At 52.1% G+C, this 16,637-nt stretch overlaps 2 protein-coding genes across 4 annotated transcripts in view; one reads left to right on the plus strand and one right to left on the minus strand.

Annotated features, from left to right (window-relative positions):
- Positions 1 to 16,637, minus strand: part of LGALS1 (galectin 1) — a 201,115-nt gene that overhangs the window by 55,277 nt on the left and 129,201 nt on the right. The gene's annotated exons all lie outside the window — the stretch shown is intronic.
- LGALS2 (galectin 2) lies at positions 86 to 16,503 on the plus strand. 3 transcript variants are annotated; one of them, XM_021282387.2, is made up of 6 exons: positions 5,679 to 6,225; positions 7,070 to 9,471; positions 11,620 to 11,862; positions 14,691 to 14,773; positions 15,055 to 15,214; positions 16,301 to 16,503. In XM_021282387.2, the coding sequence occupies exons 3-6, from the start codon at positions 11,821 to 11,823 to the stop codon at positions 16,445 to 16,447; spliced, it is 432 nt and encodes a 143-aa protein (XP_021138062.2). In that variant the 5' UTR covers positions 5,679 to 6,225; positions 7,070 to 9,471; positions 11,620 to 11,820; the 3' UTR covers positions 16,448 to 16,503. The 3 variants fall into 3 exon arrangements, with proteins under 3 accessions (XP_064903702.1, XP_021138062.2, XP_005514732.1); XM_065047630.1 differs by lacking the exons at positions 5,679 to 6,225; positions 7,070 to 9,471 and adding an exon at positions 86 to 615; XM_005514675.4 differs by lacking the exons at positions 5,679 to 6,225; positions 7,070 to 9,471; positions 11,620 to 11,862 and adding an exon at positions 14,200 to 14,274.

Genomic DNA, 16,637 nt, shown 5'->3' on the forward strand with positions numbered 1-16,637 from the left:
GGCACTTCCGCCTAGCGGGCAGCGGCGTGTCCTTTAAAAGGACACGAGTCCGGCGGCTCCGGCGCATGCGCGTTGAGCGGCGCGGGGTCTGGGAGGGTCCCGCGTGGCGGCCGTGCCGGCGGCTCGGGGCGCGGGTGGCTCGGGAGGCGTTACAAACGCTTGTCGGCGAGTTCTCCTGCCCAGGCTGGCGTCAGCTTTCAATAGGTGCCGGCCCGCTGCTGGCAGGGCCCGGCCCGGCTCTTTCCTGCCGGGCTGAGCAGCCGAGAGGGGAGCGGAAGTAGCTGAGGCCCTGGAAATAACGGAGCGCTCCAGGAATATAAACTCCCTTTGTCCTCTTTCCCCTTGTGGCTCTGGTAATCCAGGCCAGCCCTAACTGTGTCACTTGATACTGCTTGTTTTCTCTGTACTCCAGCAGTCCTGGAAAGAACAATGTATCTGTGTCCCTGTGGTGATTTATTGCTTTTGTTTCTTTTTTTTTTTCTTCTTTCAAATAATGCCGGTGAGAGGTGCCAACTCGGTGACCTTTGGGCAGCGCCGGCCTCCACCTGTTAGAAGAGTCCCCAGTGCCCCTGACGAGAGGCGCCCGCTGGGGCTGGACCTGCCGGAGCCTCCACGGTGAGAGCACCCGCACGCTGCGGTCTGTTCAGCCCGCTCGTGGGGACAGACACAGGAGTCAGAGCGGCGCTGTGCTGGGTTACTCATTTACAGTGCTGATCCCGCAGATGGCAGGCAAGGGAATTGCCCTGATGTCACATTTAATGCCTTTTCCGTATGGAAAGCCATTGTTTTGGGGGAGGATTTTTTTTGGCCGTTACAAGGTACTTTTTGGCGCTTGAATGTAGTTCTTTTTTTAACTTGCTGCCCTGCATCACAAAGCTTTTAAAAAGTGCTTTACGTAGAAAATTGCCGCATCCTTCCCTCTGCTGTGTTCAGGCACGTTTTACATGAGCTATTTTAATCTTATGAGTCAGCCTTGCCTGTCACTGCTACCTCTTTGATTTTTTTCTGAGAATCCTGAAGTCATCTTCAGGAGACTGAGGCCTAGTTATTGCTCTTCTAGGTCACGTACAATCTGCATAGAAGGCATGCATCTCATCTCTCCAACCCACAAAGGAGTGGTTTTTCAGCTGCCCCCTTTTGCTTAGGTTTCGATCTGTCTGAGTCTGGAGGTTGTTCATTTTCCCCTCTTCGGCAACACCCACTGGTTAGCAAGTCGAGGATGAATGGAAGGCTGCACCTCTTTTCAGCTGGTTGCAAACAATGCTGAGTGAATTCATGCACAACGGTTGTGTCAGCAGTGGCATTTCAAACCTCACTTTTATTTCTCATGATGTATAAGTCTCTTTCCCCTTTGGTTACATCTGCTTTTCATATAACGAGGACCCTCAGTGCAACAAAAAGGCATCTGGGTCTGAATGTTGCTCCCCGTAACAGTGGTGAGATGATGTGTGAGGAAAAACCTTTCTCTTGCCCCTCGATTTATTTTTACTGACAGCTGGAATCCCGAACTAGGTTTGCATGGAGTGAGATGCTCCATGTTATAATTAACACCACTCCAGAATGAAAGTGCTGGAACTCTAATTAGCTTGTAGCCAGTTGCAGAGGAAAGTGATTACAGGTAAGCTGGAGGCCAGCGTAGTTGGCGTGCTGGTGTAAGGTGAGCTTGTGCCAGCAGAGGGGTGCGGGATCCCCGTTTTGGCAGGTCCTGCGGTGGGCTGCCCCGCAGAGGGCAGCAGCAACCAGGAGAGCTCCTGTGTGATCAGCCTGGGCTTAGCAAAAGTTCTTGCTGCCTGTGCAGTCGAGGTGAAGCACAGAACAGGCCAAGTCCCCCTCGGTCGTCAAGGGAAGGTGGCCTTGCAGGGGTGCCTGGGTCACCTGGGAGAGGGGTTCTCCACCCACCAGCTTGTCTTCAGCCAGCCAGAACTGCCACGTTGCCCTTGCTCTGTCATGACGTTTGGTTTCTCTGCCTTGTGTGTTTATGTGAACCCTGCCATGTGTTTCCGATGCGCTTGTGTGCAGCAGCGAGAGCTTTTGTGTGCTTCCTGCAGGGTTGTCGGCTGTGTCCCATGGCATGAGGTTCCCTTTCCCTCTTTCCTTGGCAAGCTGTTCTGCTAGAGATCTTTCACTTTCCTGAAGCTCAGTACTGTGGTCTTCTGTTCCTTTTTCTTGTTTTCCTGCTCCTGACTGCAGCAGCCAGTTCCTGGCTTTTTGGCTCAGTTTTACCTCTGCTACTTTCCCTTGGAACTGGGCTGGCAGCACTTCTGACATCACCTCAGACCACGCACCTCTTACACAATCCTCTGGATTTGCAGCCCTGACCTTGGCTAATCTCCTTCCTTTTGCAATACTTCTAAGCACCTTTCCCAGAGGAGGGCTGCAATTAGAGAGGCGAGTATAGAGTTGCATACTTCTCTAGAGGGAGAGCAGGTCTGAGCTCCTTTAATCTAATAGGAAATGTCTCCTTCCCTTTCATATGCAGCACTTTCTTGTGGTATGCAGTCATCCACCAGGATTGCTCCCCTCCATTTCTTTCAGCGTTTCCCTTTTTTGCTGTAGGAAGACCTGTCCCCCGTGATCAAAGGCATCTTTCAACAACTGCAGGAGCAGAATGAGGAAACAGGATGCTGGATAAGGGTTCAGAAAACCTGCTCTGCAATTAAACATGCCTCAAAGCAAGACTTGAGGAAATGCACATCCACGCTCATGCTGCCTTAGTTTCCCTAGTCGTTAGAATGGAGATAATTGCATTTGCTTCCTTTGGGGAATTGCCTTGACCCCTGTATACTAAATTTCCTTTACACGGTTGATTCTGTCATTAGAGCAACTGGCTCAGCAAGACAAGCAAGAACAGAGAGGAGCAAATACCAGAGTGAGAGGTGAGGTGAGCTGTGCAGCTTGCTGCTTCCCTGTGGTCGAGCCCTCCTTCCGGACTGGACAGCTCAAGGGCTGTTGTGGTCCCTTGGCTGAGTGGGCAGCAGTGCCCTCCCGGCCAGCGCAGGGACTGGCAGTGCCTCCTTACCCCGGGGAAGGCTCAGCTGGATTTGCTGTTGCCAATAGTTTCTGGGACAGTCGGAGGATTCTCTGAGAACATGGGAACACTCTTCCTGCTGAGGAACAGTATCAGCAGCAGGCAAAGATGGAGGAAAACCAACAGGAGAGAAGCCCCAGTCATATCTGCGGTGTGGGGGCTGATGGGTTGTGTGTTTGGGTAGGCCAAAAATGGAACAGGTAGAGGAAAGCCTGCCAAGTTAGAGAGTGCTGCTTAAATTTATGGGGCTGAAGCAAGTGTCGAAGGCCCTGAGCCCAGGAGGGGGAGCCTTGGTGAGGTCATTCCCCACACTGCTGATGAGATCAGCTCCAGGCTGGAACAGATCCGCTACCGATACAGTGCACTGGGGAGTCAGGTGTCGAGAGAGGCGCTTGAAAAGGTGAACAGATTCACCCATCCCCACTCTAGCCCTGACTTGCTGCGTTATTGCTAGCATTCAGTAGAAAGCAGAAGTATTGGTAAAAAATGGTTTAAGAGCCTGGATTTTGCTGAGATACAGTTTGGGTCTAAAGAACAGCAGGAGGGAGAAGGAGAAAAATCCTATTGCAGAGGCATTTTTCATGGGCATGCAAGCATGATCTGAGCTCAGATCAGTGACATGAAACTCGGCATCCTGGAGCAAATCAGGGAGCCCAGCTGCAGCAAAACCCCGAGCCTGGATGATGAATACATCTCTGCATTGCGGCGACAACGGAGTGTGACTGAGCGAAGCGTTTGCTGGGGATGTTTAGCGTAGCAGCCGCCGGGGAACTCAGGGACGCAGCCGTGTGCAGGCTCTCGTTTGCAGCGTGGCACAGGGAGGAGTCAATCCTGCTGTGGGGTGCCCCGGCCCTGAGTGCATGTGAGGGCTAAAGTTTAGCAGCTGGTGAGCTTGAGTAGATGGTTTTTGGCCCAGGCCTGAAAATCTCCTATTGCCAGTAACCCTGAATTGGCTGCAGCTGCCTCAGGTTCCTTGGGAAACTTCAGCGCTGGCTGAAGTCCAGGCTGCGAACTGTCAGGAGGAGGCAGTCCTGTGTCTCACTGCCTCCTGCCTGGCTGCTCGGCCTCTGCCACTTGGCACCGCACTGGCTCCAGCCCCACTTTTGGCAGTGGTGAGGAGCAGCAGGGTGGAGTGAACCCAGTGCTGGGGCATGGCAGACGTGGGTTTAGGACTAAAAGGAAAACTGTGACCCAGGAGGTGTTGGAGGGAGATGCCAAGCCTGCATACGCAGGTCTCCAGACGGCGGACCTGGCCTCTTATAGGCTTCTTTCTGGTCCCTCTGGCTTGGTCTGTGTTAGAAAATGCGACAGGAGTGGGGCCGGGCCCGAGTGCTGCCTCGGGGTGATGGCTGACACCATGTGGTTCTTAGCACCTCCCTGGTGGGGTTTTGGGCTGTATCAGCTGGCGCTGCTGCAGTGCTCATGCACAGCTTGGGGACAGGGTGGGCTAGGGACTGTTCCAAACAAATCCTGTGTGCCACCAACTGTTTAACCCCATGGATGGGAGCTGTGCCCTGCTCTTTGCTCTCAAGGCCAAGAGCACAACAGCTGCACCCTGTCAGCCCAGGTCCCTCTGAATGTGGGCTTTTGAAGTGCAGTTCCCTGCAGCCTGCATATCTACCCCCTAATTTTCCACTTTTTCCCTGTCCACAGATGGACAGTGTCACACATCATATTGTAGGTGAGTGCATGGGGTGGGAGCGTCTGTGCCAGACTGAAACTGAAGCTCTCTGCTGCTGGGCATGGCTGAACACACGGTTGTGACTCAGTACTTGACACCCCACGCTGTGGATCACTGTCTGTGCTTGACCTCTCGCCTTGTGTGGTGGGGGAGATGCTATGAGGAAGCGTTGCCCAAGCGCATGAGGTCATGGGGGTGTGGGGAGCAGCTCCTGGGTGCAGGGGATCAGGCAGGCCTGCGTGCACAAGCAGGTTGAATTTGCCCCTCTGGCTCTCCTGTCTTGGGGAGGTGGAGCAAGGAGCCCTTCATGTTGTCCACAGAGCACACTATTCTGCAAGGGCTTCCCATGCGTGTACACCTCTGTCCTGTTTGCCCCGCCATCCCAAAGTACATCAGCTTTGGGGATTCACTTGGGGAGCAGAACAGGGGCAGATCTTGTGTATCCCCCATTTAATGTGCTGCTGACAGACACGTTCCTCAGCCAGGAGGAAGATCAGGTGCACAGCTCTAGGTGTATCCAAAGGGCTTCTGGCCCATCTCTGCCTGGAGGGGCTGTGTTCCAGCAGTACGCTGCTGTGCCCCTCCGCCCAGTGGGTGTTTTGGAGGCAATGTCTGCATTCTGGGTCTCACCACAACCATGTCACACCTTTGCCATCCCCTGTTTGCAGCCCAAGCCCCTCTCCTTTGTGCAGAAGGAGGAGATGCTCTCAGCAGAGGCTGCTCCTCTTTCCACCTCCTTTTGCAAAGTGCAGCTTTGCATCTTGAGTAGCTTGCCTCCCCATAGCAGCACTCCGGCTGAGTTTCAAGAGGAGGATGCGTGCTGGGAGTCGACAGGGTTAAAAGCAGCAGTGCTGCAGTGTGGCTTAACCTCTTCCCTCCAGCCATCCTCTAGCCATCCTCTGCTCCTGCAGCTGCTCGCTGGTGTCCAGTGCCAGTGTTAGGCACCCTTCAGCTCATCCTGAGCCAAGTCCCTGGGGAACTGTATCTCCGCCGGAGCTGTTCAGGAAAGATTCCCACCCCTTTCTTAATGAGTCTGAGTGAGTAATAGAGATGTTCCTAAGGGACGGTGTTGTAAGGAGTGCTACGTGCATGTTCAGGACCAGAGAGCAGGTCCCCACTAGCTTTTCCCTGCTGTTGTGCAGCAGACATCTATGCGTGTCCCATCTTGACAGAAGAGATAAGCTAGCTGCCTGCTGATGGGAACTTGCCTGGCAATTACAGCCACTGGTCCTCCTCTCGCATTGTCCTTATCAGATCTCCAGGCTTGGCAAGTCTGTTTGTTGCGCAGTGAATGGCAATGTGTTTAGGGCTATTCAGCCTGGGATGTGATAAGATTTGTCTGGTGTGAGTTGTGTTCAAAGCATTTAGTTTGTATTACCCTTTCCCCCACCCAGGAGCAAGCATTCTCCAGCCAGTAATCTGCTGCAATTAAAGCCCGGTGGCTGCTTCACTGCTGGGGTGGTGTCGGAGGGAGCAGCGTGAAGAGACCGGGAGGCAGCCAGAGAGACACGGCCAGGTGTGTTCCCAGTGATGGGGGAAAGAAGGACAGAAAAAAGAGGCATAAATGGGAGGGAAGGGAAAGAGAGCCTGAGAGAACAAACAGCATAGCGTGACCACTGGGAACGCAAAATAAACATCTACTGTGGTCAAGCGAGGGTTTATGTACTACTGGCTGTGTGGGATGGGTCAGAAATGAGTAGAGGCTAACAGGAGCAGAGCAGAGGAGGGACAGGATGCTTATACGGGACTGATCAGCAAAACAAGGTGTCCTCAAATGCACGTGGCATCCCTTAGTCCCCCGTATAGTGCTGGTAAAGGAGATAAGATGTCCCACCACTGCAAAGCAGCTGCAAGCAGCTGTTCCCCTGTTCCCTGTGGTACCATGCAGAGATGAAACACTGCTGGGCAGCACCGTGACTCAGCAGGCTCAGGTGCTGGCTTTGAAAGCTCCTTCACCTGGTGGCAACTCTAAGCAAGGCTGTGTGGCTGTGGCTCCTCACTGGGAAATGTAATTTAGCACTCCTTGTGCTGGTGAGAGCGGAGCCAGGACCTCCTCACACTTTGGCTATCCCTGCAGCTCTTGCCATAGTTGCAGGCCAGGCTCCCTGTGGCTGGCTCTGAAGGTCCATGGGTTCATCTATTTCTGGTGCCCTTCCCTCTGGAAGGTGGGACGAGGAAAGGAACCGGGAGAATTGGTTGTGTGGGCCTGGTCTTTTCTTAGGTCTCCTTCAGATGCAGTTCCCTCTTCAGAACCCATTTCCTTTACTGAGGCAGTCATTTTGGGATTTGGATTCCCTTTTCGTTGGCAGCTTTTCTTTCCCGTTTCCATCTGGTTTGGTTTTTACCACTTCATTTTGCAGGGCCATCAAAGGGAATCTGTTCAAGCTGATTTTGGAACAACAGATAGTTTTGACTTGACAACTCCTTCCTCTGCAGACCTCAGCCATGACCTTAGATGCAGCATGGGTCACTCCTTTGGACCTTCTCAAAGCTGTTGGGTGGTAAGGTGGCTTGCTGCTTCACAGCGAGGATGAGGGGTACGTGGCTTTAGTGATGTGAGCATGGGAGAACAGCCCTTTTTTTTTCTCTCTCTCTCTTTCTTTCCAGCCTGTGAGCTGGAATCCTTGTGGCTTTTAAAAAACTTGCTATTTCTCCCTTAGCTTTTCTTTTTTTTTTTTTTTTAAATTTTTCCAGTGGATGAGCCACCCTTGGCATCATGCCTGGTGCGTGTGACTCAAACAGCTTCAGCTTGTTTGACGGATTCCTGCAAATCCTCAGAGTTGTCCAACCCACCCGGGCTCAGCACTGGAGCCCATGAGAAACGCACTCGAGAGGAGTCGTGCGGTGCCAGCAGCCTTGTTCTCCCTGTGCGGGATGGAGCAGGGCGCCCCAGACTCGGCCGTCACTCTCGCTGCCTGCTCTTGGTGTCCCATGGGGTTGAATCTGAGATGGCTGCTCAGAGCTGCATGGAGGGAGGTCCCCGTGGACCTTCTGTGTATGGCGCAATGCGGCATGTCTTTTTTTTTTTCCTTATTTGAGTTCCAGCCAGTTGGCCTCACGCTGACTTTGTTGTGGGAAGTGGTCTGCTTGAAGTCAGAGGAGTTTGGCTTGGGGCATCTCAGAAGTCCCCTGGCTTCCACTGTTGGAAGGCAGGCGCCTGTTCATTGAATACCTCTGTTTGTTGAACTTAATTGGGCTCACCCAAGGGCTAATTTTTTCAGCGGCACTGAATACCTCAGTACCTCCTACTGATAGTAGATGGTGTGGTGAGAGATCAGCATCTCTGATGCTCCAACTGCATGAGCCATGGTATCACAGCTTCCTTTTAGCTTGCACAGGTTTGCAAAGCTAGATTTTTTTTAATTTTATTTTTAAATCTGGTCATGGAAGCTTTAAGATGAGAATCCAAACAAGAAGAGTTCGTTTTGGATGTGAACTGGGGTGTCTGTGCCTCAGTTTCCCCATCTGCAAGATGAGGGGGCTGCCATTTTCCTTACTTAATGGTAAGATAAAACTGCTGGAGATCTCAGTCTTTTGGAGCAAGATGCAAGTGAAGTGTAAGACCTTATGATGCTGATCCTTTGTGGAGACCTCTTTGGAAGATCGTTTTCCCATTAAGCTAATAATAGATCATCCAGCAAATCTGGGTAAAGCTGGGGGATCCCAAAAGCCCAGGAGAGGGAGAAGCCATGAGCCTTCTATGCATCTTCCCTTTGCTGGTAGGGAAGCTTTCAACACAAGTGCATTTTTATCTCCAGGCGTGTTTTTGAAAGCCTTTCCCACAACCCACATTCCTGGCATGACCCCATGAGGGAAAGAATCAGAGAAATGAAGGCTGGAAATGGAACTGGATGGCATGTAATCAGTCTTTTGACATCCCTTCCCCACCCTTTGCTGGTTCGGTTTGTTCTGCTGCCCCTCAGGCAAGCTGGGGACCCACAAGACTTGACTCATCTGTTTGTTCGGGTTGATGAAATGGCCCCTGATGCCTTATGAAGCAGCTTCCTTGCACACAAACCACCTCTTCCCTCTCTGCACACAACTCATATCATACAAAAATGTTGATACAGACCTCGAAGTTGTCTAAGTGAGATGTCCCCTGCAAAGGTGTAAGATCATGACTTGGCCATGGGAATGAAAACCATCCATCAGACTGAATTTGAGCTCTCCATGGAGATGGGAGATGCCAGTCACTGTGGCACCACTGCCTTCTGATAGGATAGGGAGAGCGATGGAGTCTGAGGCTACACCCATCCCTGGTGCTGTGGATCTGCTGCACTGCTTGATGCAGGTTCCTTCTTTCACTGCTGCCCCCAGCCCTGAAGAGTGGTGGGTTTTTCCCCACATTTTAGCTCTCCAGCTAGCTTTGTCCTTGCTCCTCCTTATTTCCCACATATAAAGGAAGAGAAATTGCACCCTACAGCTGAAGGGGGATGATGCTGGTGGAGAGCCTACTGGAGGCTGATGGCCTTTAATCCCTTGCCCCCAGGTTCAGAGCAGGGATACTGCTTCCATACTTCCCACAGGGGCTCCTTCCCATTTTAGTTGGTCTGAACGCAGCAACTTCAGTGCCTTCCCTCGAGGAGCCATCCCGCTCTGATTAACTTCTTAAGCAGGAGGTTAGTGCTCATGGGCACCAGCTCCCTTGTGCTTATTGTGGCCTTGGCTTCTGCATCTCCTGGACCAATCCTCTCCTGTACACGCCCTCCAGACCCACAGACCTGCTTATCCAGTCTCCTGCTCACGTCAGTGTTTGGCTGAGGTAAGTACATTTTGTTCTTAGGCCTCCTCGGTTAGGAAGCTGGCTGGCTTTCAGAGCTTGGGGATCAGTTGGGTGAAGGTTGCAGCATTATCTGCTGAGAGGCAAACCAACAGCTCTTGACTAAAGGGGAATTTTTGTGCCTGGCAGGTGGAGGACTGAGCAGCTCCATCAGGTGGTGATGGAAGCCTCTTCTTTGTCCTGTCCTGAGCCCTGGCCTCTGAAAATCCAGGGCTCAGCTTCTTGAAATCCACCCTACAGCCCTCTAAGAAGCCTTTATGAAGCTCCTAGGCTTCATAAAAGGGGAAAACTGGGGCAGAAACATGGCTTAATCGCAACTGCCAGGAGGGACCACAGCTAGGGCCCAGATGAGGTCAGAGGACACAGTTTAAATCAGGTCACCACTTGATATTTATTGTGTGGAGTTTTTCTTTTTTCTTTACTCCCGCACTGAAATCCATCCCCAGAGGCTATTCAAGGAAATAAATAGCCAGTGGAAAGAGACAATAGCTTGCTGTGGAGTACAAATTATATGAAGCAGTAGGAAATAATAGCAGAGTGAGCAGCTGCTACCCCGAGAAAGAATGCATGGTCGGTCTCTCCAGCTCCCTTTGCCTTGAGCGGATGCCGATGCCTAGTCAACAGCACAGGCTCCCTGGTGCCTCCTGTGCAAAAACGGACAAATGCCTTTTCCCCTCTGCGGTGTCTTCCTCCAGTGCCGCTGCTCTGGTGTTTAATTAGCACCAAACTGAAACCGCAGCTTTCCGTGAGGGTGCTGAGGGGATTTGGAGTGCTGCGTGCAGCTCTGGAGCCCTCAGTGCATGAAAGACATGGACCTGTTGGAGAAGGTCCAGACCACAAAACTGATCAGAGGGCTGGAACGCCTTTGCTATGAGGACAGGCTGAGAGAGTTGGGGTTGTTCAGCCTGGAGATGAGAAGGCTCTGGGGAGACCTTATTATGGCCTTTCAGTACTTAAAAGGGGCTTATAAGAAAGATGGAGACAGACTTTTTAGCAGGGCCTGTTGCGATAGGACAAGGGGTCATGGTTTTAAACTAAAGGAGGGAAAATTCAGGCTGGACATAAGGAAGAAATTTTTTCCAGTGAGGGTGGTAAAACCCTGGCACAGGTTGCCCAGAGAGGTGGTAGATGCCCCATCCCTGGCGACATTCCAGGCCAGGCTGGATGGGGCTCTGAGCAACCTGATCTAGTTGAAGATGTCCCTGCTCATTGCAGGGGGGTTGGACTAGATGACCTTTGAATGTCCCTTCCAACCCAGACTATTGTATGATTCTACAATCTCTCACCTCTTCTTGCAGAGCTTGGTTTGATGGTTTGATGTGGGGGCAGCGGCTCGTGCATCCCTGCACCCAGCGTGGCTGCTGCCACCTTTCTGTCTGTTTCTCTTCCCGTCTGGGCTGAGTATCCTGTGTGGTGATGACCTGTGTCACTTCTGCAAGGGACTGTTCATAGCTCATGTCGACTAGAGAGGACATGTTGTCTGTCCTCTCCTCTGAGGCCCTTTGAGCCCTTTCTCAGAACACCGTGGGGAGGGATTGTGGGGACAATTTTGCTGTGCTGGTGTGGATTTGGAGGGCTGCCCACTGCCACAAAAAGCCCTGAGAAACCTCTCACAGCTGGGGTGGTTGGGCTGCCTTGGATAGGAAGTGGTGGAGCCTGTGGTTTTCCTCAGGGCTTCACACCTAGCTAGCTTATCTCCTGCCCAAATAAGAAAACAAAAAAAAATACTGCTGCCAGCAGTGATGCTGCTGAGGATCTTGACAGCCTGCTGAAGAAGGCAGCTTTCAGTCTGTTCTCAACATCTGTGTGGGTGCCTGTGGTAGAGGTGGCAGCTCTAGGCTATAGTACATGAGGTGCTGCTGTCTGGAGCCCTGCCAAGGGTTCTGAAATCGCATGGGTGTTCCTGGTGGCCTGAGATCTCCCCAGGACTAGAGGGAAGGTTGGGAAGGACTGTTAACCCCAAACCCTACCTTATGGGACCTCTGCAAATGAAGCTGCCTCGTTTCATGTGGTGAAAGCACTCTACAGAGGACCTGCCCTGCCACCCTTCTGGCTGAAAGCCCATGTGGTTGCACTGCTGTCTTCTGTCCTTAAAATATGATTTTTTGTTTGTTTGTTTTCTCCATGCAGAATTGCAGGCCCGCCTGCCCCCAGTTGGAAGCCCAGCTTGCCCTCAGGTCAAACATGGCCACCACCCTCTTGCCAGTAATCGCTTGTTGGGTCTCTGCTGTCCCAAGGCACCCTCTGGTAACACAGTAAAGCCTTTTCCAGTGCCAGCAGTGTGAGCATGGGCACCCCATACCAGTGGAAGCCAACTGCCCTTTGGCCAGGATGAGCATCTATATGGGTCCCAGGACAGGCACTCCCAGTCAGGTAACTCTTATAAAATCATCTCTCTGGGGGTGAAGGGTTCCTGTATCCTTTGTGCCAGTGGCTGCCAGCTTCCACAACCATTGCTTAGTTTTTCCTCACTGCACAGACCCTCCATCTCCTTTGCAGATGCCCTTTAGCCAGATTTCCTGTTTCTTTGAGATTACATTCCCATCATGTTGCTGTTTCCTTGGGCTTTCTGCATTGCAGCATCCGCGAGAAAGTATCAACCTGCCCCCTTCACCCTCCTGTCATCCCAATCATCAGATCAAATTGCGCTGGAGGATTTCAGCTTTTCTGGGCTCCATAAAGTCTCAGACCCTTCCTATGTGGGGAGCACATCCCCCTGCATGAGAGAGGCCATCTGCTTGGGGCTGATGTCTGACCATGCAGAGGCTCCACTCTGCAGACGAAGGAAGTCGCCAGTGCTGGCAGAGCCGCTGCCTGGTTTCCCACTATTGTTCCCAATGGCAAATAAAAGGGGGGTGAACGCCCCTGCTGAGCATTGTAGAAGGGGGGTTAATGTTATCTCGACAAAATCTCAGGGCCCCTCTCTGAGCAGCTCATGCCTCTTTCCTGCCTGTCTTCCCTCCCTGCATGTTCTCACATCTGTGGTACTTGTGGCTCTGCACATAACTGTCTGTACGGGTGGTTTTCCCCGTCCCTCGGACACGTGCTACTCTCCCACCTGGGCAGCCTCACGCTCTGCCAGTGGGATCAGTGGATAAATCCCAGTGAGAGTGATGTTTCTGTCTGCTCCACACTGGGCTGTGTGGGAAGTGGGATGAAGGCTCCCCTATGTTGCTGGTCCAGGGCCTGGTCTTGTCTCAGTCGCAACGTTCCTATGTTGCTTTGGCCAGCCATGTAGGACAGGATTTTTCTGACCAAGTTTAGAGTCCGTCTTAGGATATGATCTCTTGAGCTCTAGAAGTGTTCATTTCTCCTGCTGGCTCAGCGTGAGTTCAAGTAACTAACCCTGATGGTGGCTATGAAAGCAGTGTCTTTGTCATGCCCTTGTTCCCGCAAAGGGAGAAAGTGACGTGCTAGAAAGAGAAACCTCTCATAGCCAGTGGGATGTAGCAGTATTTTGGGGGAGGGTTTGGGATCCGCATTCTCTCTGGGAGAGCTGTGGGGGAGCAGGGTGATATGAAGGTACATGTGGGTGGGATGTGGCACCATGATGGAAAACAGACGCAATGCCAGAAACCACCATCCCCAGCACCTGCTCCTGCTGGCTCCAACCTCAGCTCAGAAGGGATTTCACCAACAGCTTTGGTGACCTCAACAGCAAACAAATTTCCAAGCCTGCTGAGTTTTATGACATCCTGGTAAAAGGAAACACCTCCAGGGAAGGAGTGCTTATCAGCACTTACCTCAGGAGGTTTTGAGGAAGGGCAGAAGCCATCTTCCAGCTGGTGCTGCAGCAGCAGGGTGACAGCACTCAGCTGCCTTCTGCAGGGCTTGGGAGGGGGCTGAGGGACTGCTGGTCTCCTGAGCCTCGGCCTCCTCCTCCCTCTCGCTTTCCTACTGGCTTCTGGAGTCTGGCAAAACACTGCCAAATTGTTCAACCAAATCTGGGACACTGTTTGCTGACTCGTAGCTCTTACCTGGGAAGAAGACAAAAGGGGTGATGCTTCCCTGTGAGGACAACATCCCTGTCTCTCAGGGTTAGGGAGGAAGGGGCTGTTGAACCTGATGTGCATGGCTCCTCAAGCAAGAAGGTTTGGATCTTGATGGAACTTGGATGGGAGGTTGAAGGGAGGTCCCAGGTATGGCTGGTGCAATCCTTGCAGCTGGGGCTGGATCCAGAGCCATGAGAAGGGAAGGAGCTGGAATGCCACTTGTGTCACTCCTGCAAAGGAGTGTTCATCATTTGTGTCATCTAGAGGGCACGTGTTGGCTGACCTCTCTTCCAAGCCCCTTGGAGCACTTCCTCAGAGCACTGTGGGGAGGATGATGGGGACCATTTTGGTGTGCTAGTGTGGAATTTGGGGACTGTCCCCTGCCACAAAAGGAAGGAGCTGGGATGCTTCTTCTGACTGAGCTGTTACACACAGAGAAGAAGTTAACATGATGGCCACACCTCCATGGGAAGACTCTTGTCCTGCGTAGTGGCTGGAATAGCAGCCCTAAGGGCTGTGTGTGGTGGTCCCTCCACTGGGAGCCCACCGAGGAGGCTGGGAATTGGTTAAATCCCTTGAAGGCCCTAATAAGGGGAAGTGTACATAGGGAAGCTGTTTCTCTGGAACAAAGTCTGGCTTAATAGCAGACAGTGAGGCCTTCCAGGGGTGGGGTGCTGTTAATGTGTAAGCCACAAGGAAGTAGAGGGGTGTAAGGTCCTTTGTGTCAAGCATTTCTGAGCTAAACTGCTGGTGGCTACCTGCCTGGTGACTCTGCCCTCTGAGGAAGATGGCTGTAAGAGCTCCTGCTCCTGTCCTCTGTCACCCAGGGTCCCCAGCTCAGCAAGGCCACAGCCGCCTCCGCTCTCACCACTTGCATTTCTTGGGCTGTGGGCAATGCTGCCCACCAAACCCTTGGTTGTGCCCTTCTTCAACCCTCTTTGTACCTCTGCTCTCATGCTGTCCTTTGTTTCTGCTGAGGTTAAGCCTGTTTTCATCACCCCTTTCCCTCTGATGTCTTCTCTTGCTTGCCAGCTTCTCTCAGCCCACTCTTCCCTCACTGGGTGAAAAGCCCGTCCAGCATGGAGGCATTTAGGCTGTGGGAGGAATGCCAGCTGAGAGCAGTAGATGTTCTCCTGGCTGGGGCATCTTCTCTAAGCAGGGGAGGAATGGCTGAAGGAGCCCCACAGATTATTTTTCTATCTTCCTTAGGAACGATTTGAAATCTTCAACCTGAATATGAAGACTGGAGACACCCTAAAGATCAAGGGCAAGATATCTGAGGATGCTGACAAGTAAGTACAAAGAACTTGCCAGGACTGAAAGTGGGCTGCAGAGGGAGGGGGTTTTCCAAGGTCAACAGGTACAACAAGCCTGAGTGCAGCTCAGTGTTAGTGGAGCCCCTGTTCCACCACTGTGCAAACTCTCCTCATTCCCAAGCAGAATGAGGAAACACAAGGCATTAAGCACCTGCAATATTGATGGAGGAATTGGGTGGAGAACCATGTGTTGGGTCCCAGGTCTTCCAAGACCCTGTCCTACCTGTGTGGCTGACCTTCCTTCTGTTCACTCACAGCTTCAGCATCAATCTTGGAAGCAGCTCCTCGGATCTCGCATTTCACTTCAGTCCTCGCTTCAATGAGTCTGTCATTGTCTGCAACTCCAGGTGCTCCAAGGCCTGGCAGTCAGAGCATCGTGATCATCACCTCTGTTTCTCCAAGGGCTCTGTTGTCAAGGTGAGGGGTCTATGCAGGCACGGGGGCATGAGGTGTGTGTGGTGGGGGAGGCCCTTGGTTAGCAGATTCCTGTACCCTAGTCCTCCCAGAGCCATCCAATGCTTCCTGCTCCCTCCCAACAGCCCCTCATCCTCTGGATTTTTGGTCCTGACTGCCATTTCCACCCCTCCTTCAAATCCCCAGCACTTCCTCTGGGAGCTTTGCTTAAGCCCTGTCTTTCTCAGGCTTTTTAAGTGCTTCCTGCCCCCCAGAACTGCCCAGCAGGGGGCACGCATGAAGGTAAAGGGGGTCTCAAAAAATCTGGATCTTGCTGCTCTCTACGCAGTTTCTTTCCCTAATTCCCTCCTATGAAAAAACAGGCTCTAAGGCAACTAAGGGTTGGAAGCAATGTCCAAAAACCTCTCCCTCAGATCTTCTGTCCTCACTACTCCTGGATCCATGTTGCCAATCTCTTCTCCCTCTCCTCCTGCTAGGGATGCTGTCCTGTTTGCAGTCTCACCCCATCTGATGTCTTCAGATGTTAATGGGGCTGCATTTAGGAGCAGTCCTGTTCCTGTTGCTGTGGGAGAGGAAGCTTTTTTCCTCAGTCATGGCTGCCTCTTGTGGAAGGGCTGGTGAGGTGATGACTTTGAGGAACGAACCCTTTAATTTGCAGTGACCAGTGGTATGTTCTCATTCTTTCTGCTTGCATGTGTTTATCAGCAAAGCTTCTTTTTCCAGGTCCTGGTGAACTGCTAAGGGCATTGAGGTGTCAGGTTTATTCTGACCTATTCAGGGCAGATCTAAGCCATGTGGCATGTAAAGACCTACTTGGGTTTAGCTGCTCTGAGTTCATGATCTGAGTAGCTGAAATAGCACCAGGAAGAGATCCTGTTCCCAGGTCGTAGTCTAGATACCAGCTCAGACCATTGATATCAACTGCTCATTTCCTGCATCACCCTCAGCTCAACCCCCAGCACCTTGCTAAAGACTGTAGGGACCAGGTCTGACCCTCATGTGTAACAGTCAGGCCTTTCACCTGGATGCTCACCTCCTAATTTCTTCCTTGTCCCAAATTCCTGCCCTTCCTCTCCCCTTTTCTCCCAGTTCACCATTGAAATGCAGGAAGACAAATTCCAAGTGAAACTACCGGATGGGCATGAAGTGGAATTCCCCAACCGCCACAGCTACAGCAACATCAGCTACTTGAGTGTCAAGGGAGGCTTCAGGATCACCTCCTTCAAACTGGACTGATGTGTGCCAATTCCTAGCTCTAATAAAACTCAAGCAGTGGGAGACTGCTTGCTCCAGCTGCTTTGGCTTCTGTGAGATCTCTGGCTCTGTGCAAGACATTGACAAAGCCCAAGGTTTTTCCACTGACAGGAAAGGAGCCTTTTGTTGGATGGAAATAGCTCCCAGATAACGCCAGGTGCTTTTCCAGGCC

Source organism: Columba livia, chromosome 1 (assembly GCF_036013475.1).
Source record: "Columba livia isolate bColLiv1 breed racing homer chromosome 1, bColLiv1.pat.W.v2, whole genome shotgun sequence".
Classification (NCBI taxonomy): Eukaryota; Metazoa; Chordata; class Aves; order Columbiformes; family Columbidae; genus Columba; species Columba livia.